This window comes from Chrysochloris asiatica, unplaced genomic scaffold (assembly GCF_000296735.1).
Source record: "Chrysochloris asiatica unplaced genomic scaffold, ChrAsi1.0 scaffold00060, whole genome shotgun sequence".
Classification (NCBI taxonomy): domain Eukaryota; kingdom Metazoa; phylum Chordata; class Mammalia; order Afrosoricida; family Chrysochloridae; genus Chrysochloris; species Chrysochloris asiatica.
Genome location: NW_006408578.1, coordinates 3771992 through 3785556, shown reverse-complemented (window position 1 = coordinate 3785556; position 13565 = coordinate 3771992). Strand labels below are relative to the sequence as shown.

General features: G+C 38.3%; 1 protein-coding gene across 1 annotated transcript in view; it reads right to left on the bottom strand.

The window, feature by feature from the left end:
- The window catches only part of RANBP9 (RAN binding protein 9), a 98043-nt gene that overhangs the window by 40725 nt on the left and 43753 nt on the right, over window positions 1–13565 (bottom strand). Inside the window, exons 3-5 of the mRNA XM_006864078.1 lie at window positions 7689–7741; window positions 5735–5902; window positions 1156–1178 (exon numbers count right to left, since the gene is read on the bottom strand). Coding sequence (XP_006864140.1) covers window positions 1156–1178; window positions 5735–5902; window positions 7689–7737 — 240 coding nt within the window. The 5' untranslated portion in view covers window positions 7738–7741. The remainder of the gene's footprint in view (window positions 1–1155; window positions 1179–5734; window positions 5903–7688; window positions 7742–13565) is intronic.

Below are 13565 nucleotides of genomic sequence, written 5' to 3'. Positions count from 1 at the left end.
GGAGAAAGATGAGGCTTTCTACTCCCGTAAGGATTTAAACCCTTGGAAACCCTGTACAGGGTCGCTATGGGTCGGAACCGACTCGACGGCACTTAACAACAACAACAACAAGAGCTTCTTCTACAAGAGTGCTCCCTCCTCACAGGTCTCCTGGCTTCTACCTGGCTGTCACTGTTCTGTGCCTTTGAGTCTCATAGAGACCCTGTTGAGATTTTTGAGAGTGGCTGGTGGGTTTGAACTGCCAATAACCTGTGGTTAGCTGCCCCGTGCTTGTCCTACAGAGCCACATCAGGGCCCTGTTACTACCTCAGTTGTTGCTGTTGTTAAGTGTCATTAAGTTACAGCTGACTCATAGAAACTCTGTATAGGTTTTCCAAGGAGCAGGTAGGGGGTTTGAATTGCCCCCCTTGCAATTAGCAGTCTAGTGTTTACTGTATAGCTCCATACCAAGACTCCCCTTTAAAAACTAAAGTCACATGACTACAAAAACTCTGCAACATCTTTATATTTCTCTGCAGTCTTTGCACTGGCTTTCAAGGTGCATATGCTCTAGACTGCCTCATCACTCCCATAACCCTGTCTCATTGACTCCTGCTTTCCAGCTCATTCACTTCTCGTCAGCCACACTTCATGCTACGCTTCACACAAGCCAGGGAGAGTCTTACCTAAGGACCTTTGCTCTAAGTTCCCCCTCTGCCAGAACTCTTCTTCCTCAACCTGCAGCTACTCCAGCCCTCTCCACACTTTGAATACTACAAACTCCAAAACAACGGAGATCTGTTTATTTCTACCAAGCACAGCACCTGCCACACAGTCTATGTTGAATGAATAAATGACTGAAACTGTTGATAAGGCCAATGACATCAAATAAACCCTGCATGAGCGCATAGTGATGTTAAGAAGTATATTTTTGTAATGATTCATTTTTAACAACAATAAAACTCCTTCATGGAACTGATCTCTGTGCAATTTCTAAAGGTCTGTAACAATGGGTGGCTAGAGAAAAGATCTCTACTCTGTGCAAGGCATTCAACTTAATAAATAGCAATAAGGGTCCATTCTAAATTTCTACACATTAAATGATTTTAGTATTCATTTCCTATACTTTTTAAAATTAAAAATGCAAAACTGCTTTAAAAATAAATTATGTCTTACCGGTAGGTCGGTGAAAGCAATACCTAGGGGGAAAAAAAAAGGTTGTATTAGTAACTGTTTTTCAAAGGCAGTCTACAGTGACAAGCAGAATTTCTAACTAAAATGGAAAAAAAAAAAAGGCAAAAAAAGGAAAAGATGAAAGTAATAAAACCTAAGGAAGAAATAGTAAGATTAGTGGTTTTCTCAACAGCTCTAACATGGTCTGAATGAATGCCAGTACCCCCAGGTCATCGGCCAGACCATCATACGTACACTTAGTCCCTTCTAGGATGCTGTTGCTGCCATCAGTGTTTTGCAAGGGGCTTTAGCTACCTCTGCCTTCAAACTACAGCAGTGATCTCAAAAGTACAGGGTGGCAAACTAGTCCTATTTACCCCAAGCCACTTTATACCTAGCTCACCACTTAATCTATTTAAATTTAGCTTTAAATAATTTGCGAGCAACAAGGCAGAGATTATTATTTTTTTTCATAATGGGTGAACAAAGAGTAACTATAATATTTTGCTTCTTTTTAAAAATGAAAGTATATTCTTGAACAACTGTTGATAACTTTGGGGAAAAAGTCAATAATTCCTTCAAAGGATGAAAATTACAGAGCTGAGATTTTCACTTAAAGGTCTTCTGACTGCAAAGACTCAGCTGTTAATAGAGTGTGGTATGTGGTCTGAATCCACCCAGCAGCTGTGCAGAAAAAAGGCCTAGTGATCTGCTTCCAGATTACAGCCTAGGAAACGCTATGGGGCAGTTCTACTCTGTCATATGGGGTCATTGAATTCTACATGAAGGCACGACCCACAAATAACAGCAATGTTCCAAATACACTGGAATAATCTCAACATCAAAGTCTCCCAAAGTGACAACCTAATAATTGCTTTTCATATATGCCAACATATTATTGTTATTATTAAGTGCCACTGAATCTGTTCCGACTCACAGCGACCCTGCATAGGGTTTCCGAGGAGCAGCTGGTAGGTTTGAACTGCCGACCTTGTGGTTTGAAGCCCAGAGCTGATCCTACAGCGCTACACCAAAACAAATAATAATCTCAATCTCCCAGTCTAAACAAGTATTAACACAAAACAAAATCCATACAGCATCACTTTCTCTACAGTCTTGTCACCTGCAATACGAGGGCGTTTCTGCTAAATTATCTTTCTAGTGTTTTGTTCTCTTGTGCACAAGGTCTTTATGAATTAGAACAGGCTCGAAAGCAAACAGCAACAGTAGTCTTTATGGACTCTTCCCACTGAGACTCCATGGCCCTGGGTTTGCGCTGTATCAGCAGAAAACAGACCTACCTAACACTATTAAAATAATAAAGCTAAAAGGCAAGCTGAGTAGAAACTCTATTGCTTTTAAATTAAAAACAGTATTTTGTATTTAATAAAGTCTTGTTTTTGTGATTTTAAAAAATTATTTAATCCATGTTGGCTTATCAAAGGGAAAGTAAAGCTGGTGAGTTTTTCCCATGCAAAACATATCCTGAAGCCTTTATTTTACTAGAAGGCAAAGTGAATGTGAGATAAATCAAAACAAAACATCAAATCCACGGCCACCCAGTCGATTCTGACTAACAGCAAACCTGCAGGACAGAGGGGAACAGCTCCTTAGGGTTTCTGAAACTAAGTCTTTACAGGAGGGAGCAGACAGTCACATCTTTCTCCTGTGGAGTGCTGAGTGTTTTCTATGTGAAATCTATTCTGAAACTTTTATTCCATCAGAAAGCAAAGTGAGTGTGTGTGTCAAGCCAAATCCACTGAGTTGATTCTAGCCCATAGCAACATCATAGGACAGAGATTCCACAGGGTTTCTGAGACTATCAATCTTTATAGGCACGGACCGTCTTCGTGAGACAAATAAAACTTCCCTGTGTCAGTCATTACTGATAGCCTCCTTTTATCAAAAACTAATGACAAATACAGATTAATACCATGTTGTTATTGTTGTTGTTATTAAGTGCTATCGAGCTGGTTCTGACTCATAGTGAGCCTGTATAGGGTTTCTGAAGAGCTGCTAGTGAGCTTGAACTGCTTACCTTGCAGTCCAGCACATTAACCTGCAGCGCCACACCATCAGAACTCCAGACATAGATTTCTCAACATGTCAATATGCTTCAACTTATAAACATGCAGACCACACACACACACAATTCTACTTTAACAGGTTGGTATCATAATTAAAATTTTGCACAGAAAATACTTTGCTATATTTCTAATTTCTTGAGTTCAGCCAGGAGACTTTTTAAAAGGTGCTCAGTTGGGTAAACAAATTCAAGAAGACAAGGTCAAAATACTTTTAAAATTAGGTTGACCTACTTGTTGAAATGGCTTTCCCAAATAAAACCTTTTTCATTTTTCTGAAAACTATGCCTGAGACAGAAACTAAAGATGTACCAGCTCAGGTTAGAAGTTTTCTGCTTTGGAAGGTACAAGGAAACAGTACTAAATGGTGGCTTTATATCCTAGAGGCTAGAATGTAGACCAGAGGGCAGCTAACTTTTCATCAAGAGTTATATTTTAGTTTTTGCAACTAACTATTCAATTCAGCACTGCTGTAGGAAAGCAGCCGCAGACAATGCTTTAAGGAATGAGTAAGGCAATGTTCCAATAAAACTTTAACAAAACAGGCAGCAGGCTGGACTTGGTTCACGGGCCACAGTGTTTACCCAAGGTGTCTCGAGTACCCAACACAGAACCTGGCAAACAATGATAATAAACAACATTTAATTAGTGCTCAACAGATGTGAGGCAATGATCTAAAACTTAGCATGCATCACTTTAGTTTCTTCTAAAACCTTATGAAGCCAGTATGATGATGGTCCTGTTTCACAAATTGAAAACATTAAGGCACAGACACATGGCCTCAACTAGGGTCAAACCCAGGCAAATCTGACCCACCTTCTTAATCAATTTCTCCTCATTTAATTTAGATCTTAAACATCTTAAGTGGCCAAACCAACTGAGATTATTCCAGTCACCCACTTTAGCAAGTCAGAGCTAGAATATAGACAATAAAACAAAGGGCTGGGTCCTCCTGGGAAACAAGTGGCCACCATCATCAAATCATGTATGATTTTCTTGGAGTCCTTAACATAAAGACTTCTACCAACAAGATTATAGGAATCTTTTGTGGATTTGAAATAATTTTAAATAAGATAACTAAGCAGAACTGACTGAATAATCAACATTAATAAGCAGCAGTATAAGTTTTAAGACAAATATCAATATTAAAACTATTAAAAAGACTTGCACACATAGCATAAGTAGCATGTTGAGACACTTGAAAACATAAATATTACCAATACTGAGCCGTGATGGTTCAGTGATTAAGTGCATGGCTGTTAATGGAAAGGTTTGCAGTTCAAACCCACCAATCACTTTGCAAAATGACATAATCTACTTCTATAGAGTGTAACAGCTTTGGAAACCCTACGAGGCAGTTCTATTCTGACATACTGGGTCTCTGTGAGTCAGAATTCAAATAGATGGCACTGGGTTTAGGTATTTTTGCTTAACATCAACACAATCAGAAATTTAGAATATTCTATGATAGAAAGAAAAATCTTTGTGTTATACTAAAGGAATATGTATCTAAACATACTCTTTATAGTCAACTTCTCGAACACTGACTATAAGGAGGACTCCTGGTGTGGCGCTGTAGGATCAGCACTGGACTGTGAACCACAAAGTCTGCGGTTCAAATCCACTGGCTGCTCCTGAGAAACCCTACACAGGGTTGAGTTGCTATGAGTTGGAGGCAACTGGACAGCACTTTCTAACAACAATAACATTGATAAGGAACCTGGAGCCTGTTTTCTGGAGCTTTTAGTCACCTTTCACTTTAGCCATTAGAAATCATTTCTTGTGAATCAAGCATTTTTCAAACAGTAAAAGACAATGTGAAACTTCTTTTAAATGCTGTCAGTTTGTCTCTTATGCTTTCTGAAACGCAAGCACTTCTAAGACACAAACATACAAAATCTTAAATATGAAGTGCAAATGGTGCATATTCAACAAATTTCCTGTCACTCTTCCAACTGACAAGTTCCCTTCAAGTGTTCATCAATCTGTGTATCTCTTATCAAGCCGCCTGCATTTTATTCTCAGAAGTTTTGTGGTTACTATTTTTACTTCTCCCTTTCACAGAAGTTGTCCCTCTCGTTTACCAATGTGCTTTAGCAGGTCTGCCCTTTTAATATGTCACTGTCCTTTATTTAGATCATCAAGCTTTCCCTCTCTTCCTTATTGTTCTTTACAGCATCATAAGAATTGACAGCACTTTTTTTCTTAGCACTTGTTTCCTACAGAATGCTGTGACATGGATTGTTCAAAGAAGATCATAAAACTTTCAGCATTTGTAGGAATAAAATAGTTGGGTCTGGGAATTATTTCTACAGTTATTCCTATACATATGATACAAAGTGGCCTTTACAGAACCGAAATTTTCACCATTTCTTCAATTTACCTGGAAAGAACAAACATTTCCAGAGATGTCTACATATACAGGAGAATCCCATAATTAATACAGCTATAATGATCACATATCTAGTTGTTCTACATGCAATATATCCGCTCAGTACCTAAACTATGTCCATTCTTGGTGTAGAAGCAGGTATTGTTGATAAGGTTAACACAACAACCAATGACATCACCAGTTGTAAACGTTGGTCCATACGGTTGTCCCGTCCCAGAAGAACAAAACGAATGTCCATCATCCCCATGGTAACCATATGAATGCTTATCCCAACCTAAAAAGAAAATTCCAGTACATTTACAAAGAAAAATAAGATTCCTCTATACTAGGATTTTATTACAGGAGCCCTGGTGTGGCACTGTTGGATAAGCACTGACGTGCTTAACCATGAGATTGGTGATTCAACTCCACCAGCTGCCCCTCAGAAACCTCTGAATCAGAACTCACTCGACGACACTTAACAAGAACAACAGATTCTTTTGTTAAGATTAGAAAAGATATGCTAGAATATTAGCATGTTGTTGTGTGTCGTTGAGTTGGTTCCGACTCACAGCGAGCCTGTATAGGCTTTCTGAGGAGCGGATGGTGAGTTTGAACCACCAACTTTGAAGTTCAAACCGACCTCGAGGTCAAGGGCTTATCCTACAGCATCATACCAGAATAGCACAGTGTAAAGATAAAATTCTCCGATATACATGTAAATTCTTATAAGCTACGCTAGGTAATTTTTTGTTTTCTATATTAAAATACTGGTTACAACATTAAAGAAAATAAATTCACCATGCTGTTGTCATTGTAAAGTGTCATCAAATATTCAACTCATAGTGACCCTGCTAGGAGCGACTGCTGAGTTTGAACCAACGACCTTGTAGCTATCAGTCCAGCGCTTATCCTACAGTGCTAAATCAGGACTCCACATAAAACACTAAAATACGTACTAAATTGAGAGGATTCCTATCAGAAAAACTAAATTTAAATGCAATATCCACTATAGAACAAGTTTTCCATGCATATTCTTTTGCAAATAAACCAAAGAAGAAGAATAACAAATTTTTTAATGTAAAAAACATCATCCTGTGTTTATAAATGTCTTAACAGTAGTTCCAGGCTATTGTAAGACCACAGATGGTTTAACTTTTACATTTAGATTCAATCATAGCAAGTTTTCAGTGTTCCATTTATAAATACAGGTATTTTATCAATTACATCTAAAGAGAATTTTTAAACCCTATCAAATATAATTTGAAGCAAGAAGGTATACTGACAGTTATCACATATGATTACAATTAATGTGTTTGGTTTTTTTTTAAGGCACTTCATCTAATTTTATATTGGCTCTTATGCTTAGTTTTATTAAAAACAAAAAATTCCATCAAGCACCAGTTTCTTGTTGTTGTTGAGTGCTGTCAAGTCAGTTCTGACTCACAGTGACCCTGTATAGAGTTTCTGAGGAGTGGCTGGTGGGTGTGAACCACAGACCTTGTAGTTAGCAGTCCAGTGCTTATCATTTAAGTGCGATACCAGGACTCTAAATTTCTAACACTTGCAAACAGAAATCCAGTAGAGAGAATCCAAGAATCAAGGTAATCCTTCTAACTGGTGGCGTTATGAATTAGTCTGTACCACTTTCGTATCTTCCATGGTGGACTTTCAACATTAGCTCATATTCTCAGAACAGTAACAACTGGAGGCAAGTGAAGAAGGCCAGCAGTGAGTTAGGCAGTACACAGAATCAATCACATTAAAAAGTAACTGATATAACCATATACTACTGGTTAAGAAATGAAAAAATTAAATTAAATATAAAAAACAAAACAAAATAAAAACCATGGTATAATACGAGGGGGCATCAAAAAGTTTATGGAACTTCTGAATTAAAAGATAATGGAATTTTTCCACAAACTTTTGAAGCCCCTTCGTCTGCTTTAAATTTTTCTGAATTTGGGTTTCTAAACCCACTGAGCATCCATGGAGAACTCATAGAGGATCAAGTATACAGGAAATCAATATATTTCAACAATTTTAAATTATTTATCAAAAAGAGCCTGCCGTAATTGTACCTGGTAGTCTATTCATGTTCACACCTTGAGCAGAAAGACCAATTCCCATGTAACTGTTAAAAAAGAGAGAAAGGAAAAGAAAACAGGTTATTACATTCTTGTAAGTGAAAATTATCAAACACTTTCAAGCATTATCAAAATTATAGTACATCAAAGGACTTTGTGAATATAGAAAAGTGAAGACACAACCAACAGAATGGGAGAAAATATTTGGGAATCGTATACTTGGTTAAAGGTTTACCATACAAAATATAAAAAGAACATCCACAATAAAATCACAAAATGACAAAAAAAAAAAAAAAATTTAAATGGACAAGTACTTGAATGAACGTTTTTCTATAAAAACCAGTTGCCATCAACTCTACCCTCACTGCTGTCAACCTCATGTGCTTCAAAGTAGCACTAAATTCTATCGGGTTGTCATTAGCTGTAATCTTTAGGACTGTGAACCACAAAGTCGGCAGTTCAAACCCACCAGGAAACGGGTGGTCCTTGGAAACCCTATACAGGGATGCCAAGAGTTGGAACCGACTCCACGGCACTTAACAATAACCAATCTTTAAAAAGTACATCACCCAGCCCTTCTTTCTAGGTTCCTCTGGGTGGAGTTATCATCAATTTTTTTCAGTTATTAGCCAGGAAAAGATGCTCAACATCATTAGTCACTGTTGTTAAGTGCCATTGAGTTGGGTTCTGACTCATGGTGACCCTGTATAGGATTTCCAAGGATTAAATGGTGAGTTTGAACTGCCAGCCTTGCTTATTCTACAGTGCCACACCATAATTTAAACCCAAATGAGATACCACTTCACACCCACTGTTGCTAAGTGCAGGCAAGTGGGTTCTGACCCACATCAACTCTGTATAGGGTTTCCCAAGGGTTTGACCTTGAAAAGCAGTTCAGCGCCATAACAGAGTGGCTATTGTTGTTAAGTGCCATCGAGTCGGTTCCGACCTATAGCAACCCTGAACAGGGTTTCCAAGGCTGTATTATAAACAATAAAATCAGAAATTATTGATCAGGATACAGAGAAACTGGAATCCTTCCGCATTGCTAGTGGAAATGCAAAATGGTGGTTCGGCAGTTCCTCAAACTTCAGATATATCTTAAACACGGATTACCCCTGTTGTTGTCTGCCACCAATTCTAAATCTGAACAGCCACATTGCCAGTCATCCCTACAGGTAGAAATGGGGCTTCATGAAAAATCTGAACTGACTACATCAGCTCACAATTTAAACAACTCTGAAGGTGATTTTCCTTTGTCTATCATGATGCTTTGTTATGCCAACAAAGTTGTGTGTACTTACATTTCTTTACATGTGTAACCTTAATGAATGGCAAACCTGCAAACCAAGTAGAAATGCTCCATAGAGGCGAAGCGTCAAGGCCGATTAACCCTGGTAGTGGTGGTTGTGTGCTGTGGAGTTGAGTGAACTCAAAGCAACCCTATAAAGGGTTTCAAAGGTTGTTAATCTTTGAGGGAGCAGAAAGCATCTTTCACCAGTGGTGTAGCTGGTGGGCTTGAACTTCTGACCTTGTGGTTCGCAGTTCAGTGCATACGCAAATGCATGGAGGCAGAAACTAGGTTAGAGGTTACGAAAAACTGAGGGATGACCAAAATAGTGACTTACTGCTTAAGGGGTGTTGAGTTTCGACTTAGAGTGATGAAAATGTCTTATGAACAGAGAGTGGTAATGGTTGCACAATATGGGGAATGTAATCAAAGTCAATGAATTATACACTTAAAAACAGTGAGGATGGTTAAGTTTTTGTTGTATACATTTTACCACAATTAAAGTAGAATCTGTAACCAAGGGTCAAAATTTAATAAAATCATTATTTCTACTGCTTTATTCTTACTAAAACTTGTGGGCTTGGGGGATGTTGTTTTGTTTTTAACTGCAAGTGTGTGGTGGTGAAGAAAAAAATAACTACTAATAGTCACTGTCTGGACTAACACAAAATGGAAGATATTTTACTGTTTTTACACCATCAGTGCAAATGATAACGCAGTGAAAACAGCAATTAATGCCTAAACCCTATACCAGGTGGCTATGGGCCGGGACAGACTTGACAGCACTGAACAACAGCAACAGTATGAGGTGCTGTAGTAATAAGTACTGGACTGCTAACCCAAACACCAACTGCTGACACCCAGCAGCACCTCCTGAGAAACCCTAGACAGGGTCTCTATGAGTAGGAAGGCACTCCCCTCACCGGCACACAACAGTACTGTTATGAATAGTTTTGAGACCTCCTGAAAAGGTTTCAAGTATCCCAAAGATCCAACCCTGGCTACTGCAAGAGAACTTATGGGCAAATGTGCAAAATGAAAGGAATTTTAAATATTAGATTTAGCATATTTGGAGACACTGAATTTGCTGACAAATATTCCCTCTTCCCACTAAAATAAGAGAGAAGACTATGGAAGCATCAGGGCCTAGGTCCACTTTGATGCTGACCAGGCTGTGAAGATCTTCCCCGACTCAGGATTTAGTCCACATGGAAAAGCACCAACCAAGTCAGGCCCTTGTGAGGTGCCACTTCAACACACGGGGCTAGGAAGTGGGAGGAAATGGAAGTCACCGACAACATTAGTGACTGTGGTATCACCCTGATGGACTGGGGACTTAGTGTCAGCACTGTTGTTCTAAGGAGTCGGAGAATGCTGCAGCTAGTGTTTCTTTAAAGTGTTAGGAGCACTTCTGTCCCCTGGTCAGCCTCATCACATTGTGGCATTTATACCAATCACAGAATAAAAAATCAGTTTATCAAAGGGCTGGGACACTCCTAATTCAAACACATTCACCTTCACTTTACAAGCAGTTGATATGATTTGCTGCATCAACCATGTAACATTTTATCTGTCCTGGTAAAGACATGATGATCTTATATTAATTAAAGACTACTCTTCGAAGAAAAGCAGAAACACTGTGTTTTCAAAATTATAGCTGTTAAACCATGTCACTATCTCAAGAAGAAAATAAAAAATCAAATTTTCAAAAGAACAAAAGTCATTCATATTAAATCCTCCCTACCCCAAATGGTGGCAGATCATGTGGAGAAGATAAACAGTTATAAGTAAACATGCTGTTCTGTTGTTGTTGGATGCCATGATATGTGACTCACAGCAAACCTTTGCAAAACAGAATGAAAAATTACCCGGTTCTGAGTCATGCTCACAATTGTTACGCTTGAACCCATACTTGCTGCCACTATGTCAGTCCATTTCCTTGAGGGTCTTCCTCTTTTTCGCTGAACCTCCACTTTACCAAACATAATGTCCTTCTCAAGGAGCTTGTCCCTTCTGACAACACGCCCAAAGAACAAGCGACGAAATCTCACCATTCTCGCTTCTAAGGAGCATTCTGGTTGCATTTCTTCCAACACAAATTTGTTTGTTCTTGCAGTCCACAGTACTTTAAATATTCTTCAGCAACTCCATAATTCAAATACATCAATTCTTCTACAGTCTTCCTTACTCATTCCCCAACTTCCATATGCATATTAGGTTACTGAAAATACTATGTCTTGAGTTGGGTACACTTAAGTCCTCAAACTGTTATCTTTCTTTGCTCTTTAACACTCTAAAGAGGTCTTTTGGAGCACATTCTACTCATGTCATTTGATTTCTTAACTGCTGCTTCCATGAATGCAGACTGAGGACCCAAGCAAAAGGATGTCTTTGACAGTCTTTTCTTTGCTTATCATGATGTTATTTATTGGTCTAGTTGTGAGAATTTCTGTTTTCTTTACATTGAAGTGCAATCCACCCTGAAGATGTAGTTTTTGATCTTCACCAGTAACTATTTCAAGTACTCTTTGGTTCCAGCACACAAAGGTGTTTCATCTGCATAGCTCAGGTTGTTAAAGACTGAATAAGTATGGTGAAGGAATATAACCCTGGTACCCCACCTTTCCGGATTTAAAACCATTTAGAACCTTGTTCTATTCTCACTGCTTCTTGGTCTATGTACAGGTTTCTCATGAGTACAATTAAATGTTCTAGAATACCCATTCTTCTCAATGTTATCCATAGTTTTGTTATTATCCACACAGTCCAGTGCCTTTGCAAAGTTAATATAAAGCATAAGTAAACATCTTTCTGGTATTCTTTGCTTGTAGCCAAGATCCTTCTGACGCCAGCAATGATATCCCTAGTTTCACGTCCTCTGTCCTTTTCTGAATCTGGCTTGAATTACTGGCAGCTTCCTCTCCATGTGCTGCTACAGCTGTTTTTGAATCATCTTCAGCAAAATTATTTGCATGTGAAATTAATGATATTTTTTGATAATTTCCACATTCCACTGGATCAGAAATATGGATCTCTTCCAATTGGTTGGTCAGGTAGCTAGGTGTCTTGCAAATTTCTTGCACATAGATGAGTGAGCACCATCAGTTTGCTGAAACATTTCAAGTTGTATTTTGTCAATTCTAAGAGCCTTGTTTTCCGCCAATACCTCGAGTGCAATCTGGACTTTTTACTTCAATATCATTGATTCTTCATCATATGCTACCTCTTGAAGTGGTTGAACATATACATAAATGTGGCTGAAGCTGTGCATGATTTTATATGATCTTTAAAACATAAATGTTTCCCAATGTTCCAAATCTAAATTTAACATCTCCAGGACCCTCAGTCCATGATAGAAAACGGACTTCTTCTCAGAGCATATTAAAAACAAAAAACTATTATATGAATTCACCTGCACATCAACCCATAAGCTTGTTGAAGTGTGACCCTTTGATTCTAAACAAAGAATGAGATTAATATTCCATTTTGGTTTAAAAGAGCCTTTGCTTTAAGTTTTGAAAGACAAAAATTAAAACTGTGCTTGCTTCCTATCTTCTTCTAGTCTTAGTCTTTATGCAGGCTAACAGAAGACTTTTAAAAACAAAATTGTCAAAGTCTTTTTTCTGAATGAATTCTGTTGGTAAATCTAAAGGAAGATGAAAGACAAATAAAGAAACTGAATACATATCTGAAAGTTGATTGTAAAAATTTCAAATTCAAGTGGGTCTTCGTATCGCATTTTGTTTAATGAGTGAATCTAAAGTGTAGTATTAATCTTCTATTATTTTATAAGCCAGTTAGCCTTCTAAAATATTTGACCTGAAGAAGACAGTTTTACTTTTTCTCAGATCATATGATTTTTAGAAATTGAAGTTGCAGGGAAATGTTAAACCTAAATAACCTGTCCTTTTGAGACAAAAAATTGAGGTTCTTGTACAGTTAACATACAACAATGGCTATTTCTCTAAAAATACATGCAACTCCTACCATGCTCTCGGTAAGTATATGTTAGTAATCTAGTGCTGCCATTACAGAAATATCACAAGTGGGTAACTCTAACAAAAACGTATCTTCTCAGATTTAAGAGGTTGGAAGTCCAAATTCAGAACACAGCCTCTAGGGGAATGCTCATGGTTGGCTCCAGGAGAAAGTCCTATCACTTCAGATTCTGTTCTTAAATTCCTTAGGATCATGTGGCATGAATCTTCCCCTCCCATTATGCTTGCCTGCCAGCCTGCCTAATCTGCTCTTTTGAAATCTCTAGAGATGGATGTAAGGCACACCTTACAATAGTATTGTCCCATTAACATAACAAAGAAAAGTCATTCCCAAACCTACTATAAATATGGGGGAGTTTCAAAAAGCTCAGGGGTGGGTGGGAAGAGATTTGAAAGACTACTGAATTTTCTCCAAAAACCCTTCCTTCAGGTGATGTTGTGAGGTGCCATCAAGTAGGTAGCAACTCACAGCAACCCCATGCACAACCAAAGGAAACACTGCCTGGTCCTGGGCCAAACTCACAATGCTGCCACCACTCGTTGAGGGTCTTCCTCTTTTTCTCTGACCCTCCAGCTTACCAA